This window comes from Helianthus annuus, chromosome 8 (assembly GCF_002127325.2).
Source record: "Helianthus annuus cultivar XRQ/B chromosome 8, HanXRQr2.0-SUNRISE, whole genome shotgun sequence".
Classification (NCBI taxonomy): Eukaryota; Viridiplantae; Streptophyta; class Magnoliopsida; order Asterales; family Asteraceae; genus Helianthus; species Helianthus annuus.
Genome location: NC_035440.2, coordinates 141252251 through 141257107, shown reverse-complemented (window position 1 = coordinate 141257107; position 4857 = coordinate 141252251). Strand labels below are relative to the sequence as shown.

The 4857-nt window shown below is 35.0% G+C and overlaps 1 protein-coding gene across 2 annotated transcripts; it reads right to left on the bottom strand.

The window, feature by feature from the left end:
- Window positions 1–1404: 1404 nt before the first annotated feature.
- On the bottom strand, window positions 1405–4436 carry LOC110879596 (protein SPIRAL1-like 1). 2 transcript variants are annotated; one of them, XM_022128078.2, is made up of 3 exons: window positions 4280–4436; window positions 2415–2706; window positions 1405–1744 (listed from the first exon to the last, which is right to left on the bottom strand). In XM_022128078.2, the coding sequence occupies exons 2-3, from the start codon at window positions 2673–2675 to the stop codon at window positions 1664–1666; spliced, it is 342 nt and encodes a 113-aa protein (XP_021983770.1). In that variant the 5' UTR covers window positions 2676–2706; window positions 4280–4436; the 3' UTR covers window positions 1405–1663. The 2 variants fall into 2 exon arrangements, with proteins under 2 accessions (XP_021983770.1, XP_021983771.1); XM_022128079.2 differs by having other exon boundaries at window positions 2415–2709; window positions 4280–4429.
- Window positions 4437–4857: the final 421 nt, after the last annotated feature.

Sequence of the window (4857 nt, the reverse complement as noted above, 5' to 3'; positions counted from 1 at the left end):
ACCCACGTGGTCTGGGTCGGGGTACACGGACCCCAATCTTTTTTTAGAAAACAGTAGAATCGGTATGTTAAATTTTTCAAGTACCCCATAAAATAAATTAATTGAACCTGATCGTATTAAAAGCAAAGATGGTGTGGTGGTAAATCTCCTTGTGTTCCAACAAATAGTTCCCAAGTTCAAGTCTTACATGCCTTGTTTTTATATTTTTTTTTCCATCAATTTTAAACTAGTGTTTTAAAACAGCACAACCACCCATTGACACTCTAATTTACTTCTTTAAAATGATAAATTGAATGTTGATTTTGTTTAAGACTTGATTACCAAATAAAACTTCCAACATATAATGTAGTGGTTTCATGTCCATTAAATGCTTCTACATTATTTCCTAGCCCCGGACCCGACTACGATGACCGACCCGGAAATTTTTAATGTTTGGTTGTGAAAAATCCGTACACAAAAAATGGACCCCAATGAAAAAAAAAATATTGGGTCCGCCATTGTAATCGGTAGGTGTTCGCGAACGATTCATGAACATGTTCATTTCCTTAGTGAACGAACACAAACAAGAAATCCCATTCAGTAAGCGTTCGTGAACGGTTCATAAACATGTTCATTCCTTAACAAATGAACACGAAAAATGCCTTGTTAATGTTTGTTCGGTTCGTTTACAGTCCTAGTATAGATTAGTATATTACGATGATAGTATCATCATCGGCAATTATTGGATAAAAAAAACTAGCTTTTAGATTTAATATATTACGATGATATTTTTATGAACAAACAAACTTGCTTTTTTCTTTGTATACGTTTTGATTCTTTGAAGTAACTATGGTTTTCTGCATTGTTGTCTTAGTGAACAAAGAAGAAGCTATAGGACGATTTGATCAGCCTTAAGAATGGTGCAGATAGGCGCTGGCCTCTGGTCATTATTTGGTGAATCAAAGCAGCAAGAAACACTTCAGAGAGGCACCAAAGTCTGCACTAGATTGTTTTTTAAACTCTCTTAATCTCCTTTCATTCTGTGCATAAGGTTTTTTATGAAAGCCGATTGTGCAAGTTATCGATGGTTGACCATTGACGGTCGATGCTGACTTTGGTCCAAATTAAGCATGCTTAAATATGTTTATCACTTATACCAGATGGTTGATCATTTAGCAATGCTCAAATTGATGAATGCTTGACGCTTTAACCAGATGGTTAACCATTTGACTGTCTTCTCAATGAATGTTGACTAATGCTAAATTAATCATGTTCATAAATGGATGGCAATTTAGGCAGACCAGTAAACGAAATCTTCAGATGCTTTCTGTGAAAGTAAAGTCAACACCACAAATGGGGGACTTTAAAAAGAAACAACCACCTATTAAGCAATCAATATTAAGCACAGAATTATCAAGTACTATATAAAAATAATGATTGGCTTGAAATTCAGAATTAAAAGATTAGTGGGTCAAAGCAGACCTATTTTGACCAGAACCCATTTGTATATTATTTTTTAAAATGGTCTACTTAAACCCATTACACCTTCTTAATGTCAAGAGTTACCACAAACGACAACGATTTCTTCAAACCACACCTTGGATCCAAACCAACAAACCACACCTGGGATCCAAAACAACAGTAAACACTACAAACTCTTATATGTTATATTACAGCAACATTATCATTTACTTCCATCTCCAAAGAGGTAACCCAGTGAAGACCCTCCTCCTGGAGCAGCATGTACCTTGGTTGACGGACGATCCTGTACGTGTTCAAAATTGTAAAGATGGTGCTACAGTACACACATATGTATATATATATATATAGCATTCAATCTAATGTAGAGTATCATATAAGCACTTGTACCATGGGCGGCCCTGAGGGTGGGCGGGGAGGACCACTAGCCAGGCCCGATATTTCAAAGGGCACATTATTTAAAAAAAATCCGATACGTATATGTAAGTAAATTAATAAGGTATACCCATTCAAACACCAACATAGGCCAACTTACAAAACTATTTTTATAGTTTAGATTAGTTATTAGCCCACCGGCATCAGGTTTAGACCTTTAATGAGCCCAATACCCAATTTCGTTAAGGCCTAAGGGCACGTTTTATCGAGCTCGAACAGGGTATACAAATTCTCAGGGTCGGCCCTACACGTACAAGTTGTATGTAGTGCTGATTTGATTGGGAGAAGAGAGATGGTTATGCGGTTATATAAGTGTCCTATCCTATGTATCACTTAAAACAAGTACAAGTGTTTATGCGTATCTAGCACTTCTCACCTTATAGAAACATATTGTTTTGATCATGATACATAAGGCCATTTTGTATAAACATATATTGAAGCCTCTTTTTGTATAAATGTTTGAGCTAGTAAGCTTATAATTTTTATTGTTAGAATCACAATGAAGTAAAATAAAGTCATACCGTGATGAAGTTGCCAGTATTCTGACCATCAGCTCGGGTATAGTTGTTAAGCTTGCTACTCTGGACGCCAGCTGGAATCTGTTTTGCAATGTCTGGCTGTGTTACAGCCACCACAGGTTTAGGAGTCGGCTCAGCCTGGACCTGGCTTGGTGGAGCCGCTGCATTGCCTGTGGACACGGTCGTGGGTTTTGGCTCCTCTCCACTTCCAAAAAGGTAGTTTAGTGAACTTTGTCCCCCACCACTGCTCACACCACGACCCATGAACTCTGCTTTGACTTTTTGAAAGCTCACGCTGCTTCCCATGATGATAATGAAAGAACCCATGATAAGCTCATCAATTAACAGCCATGGTTTTAGAAAACACTTGAGGCGTGCGCCTCGAGACGAAACGGTCAAAAAACGAGTCTGAGCGCGCCTCATGCGGTTTTTACTGCATATGCGCCTCAGAAGGGGCTGAGGCGCTAGGAAAGGCTGCGCCTCAGGTGCGCCTCATGGGATTTTCATAGTTGTTTTTGATGTTTTTGACTTTTTGTGTCAATTTCAAGCATTTCATGTCTTTTTTATGTATGTTTTTGATGTTTTTGATGATTTTGATGAATCTGATGATGAAATTAGTTAGTGTTATTATTTTTATAGTATAGATAATTTTAATATTTATTTATTGATACCGCCTCGGCCTTACGCCTCGTTTCACCTCGTGAGGCGAAGGGAAAACGCCTCGAAACTTGTTTCCGTTCTTTTAAACATTGTTAACAGCTAATGGCTTTAATGTGAATTCAGCAAACATAGTGATGCTACATAAATGAGATAATTTCATAACTCATATACCCCGTTAAAATTGCATAATATCATATTTTCCGAACCGAAAAGTATAAAATATTAACATTTCCTTAGAACTTGTGTAAAGATTATAACAGTTTAAAGTATAACAACACGAGGGTATAGTAGTCAATTAGTCATATTTAATGAAATGAGCAAATATGTAATTTTAAATGTTTTATCAGGTAAATATGAAAATTTACTTGTCAGGTAAATAAGAGTTGTCCCTGTGTAAATAGATCAAAAGTGAATGCAAAGAAGTAGTGTATCAAACGCACACTTGATTGCTCAAGACTCAACAGGTGTTGTGAATTTATCAAAATTATCACACACTTTTTGATCAGAAAACACCGACTAGCATGCAAAGAATTTACTTCGTACTTTATATGATAACAAATGAAAGCCATAACACCGTTGCAACTATAGATTAAAGTTTTGATATTCGGAACAACCATCGACTTGAACATGTATTATATCTCAACTCTTAACATCATTAAACACAGATGGTAGCAAACGAGATATTTCATATGGCTAAACAAACCAAAACAAACCTAAAAGCATATTCAATCCAAGTTTGTTCACCTGGAGAACCTACATTGATCAGAAATAAACTCTCTGTACAGATTAAGCAGCTCAAATGCTTGCCTAAACTATTCGTGTGACCGCCTTCCTTATCAAACTATTTCATCTTCAACTTTAAATATCATGATAAAGCAATCATTACACTCATGATCATTCATCTACCTGGTAATAGTTTATTCTACTAAAAGGATCCATCTACATATAAACACAATCAAATCAATACTCGAAATTCAATTAAAAAACAGCAGTGCACTATCTATAACAGTAAAACCCTAAGAAACTCTATAACTGCCGAATAACACGAATCAGGTGCTAAAAATGGCAGATCTCGAGTGAATTACAAGTCAGAAACTATGGAGATTGATAGCATGAATCAACAAAATGGTAAGTGTGAATACGACATACAAATTGAAGAAATAATTGATCGGAAAGTGAAATAAGATTTGTAGAGGAGATAGAGATACCTGTAATGTGGTTTTGAGATCAGATCTGGAGAGGAAGGAAGATGGAGTGGGAGAATGAGAATGGGTTCTGATTTGTTGTTGGAATAAATAAATAATAAAGTTTTGTTTGCAAGCACCGAAAGAGTAAAGTGAGGTTCTCTGGTCACTACTGATGGCCCAAAAATCTTGACAACAAAACTAATTTCTAAAGGTTCACATTTATATATTACTAGTTTATAGTTTATAACCCGTGTATTACACGGGTTATATAAATATAATTTTATATATTAAATAATAAAAAGTTATATCGTTATGAATCTCGTATATTATATGGGTTAAATAAATATAATTTTATATATCAAATAATAAAAAATAGTTATATCTTTAAAAACCAGGTGTAGTACACAGAATAAATAAATGTAATTTTGTATAGTAAATACTAAAAACGTCGTATCGTTAGAAAAACTGTATATAATCGGGTTGAATAAATCTACCGAATAATAAAAATATTACATCCTTAAAAACCCGTATGTTACACGTGTTGAATAGATCTAAAAATAGTTATATCTTTAAAAACCATGTGTATTACACATATTAAA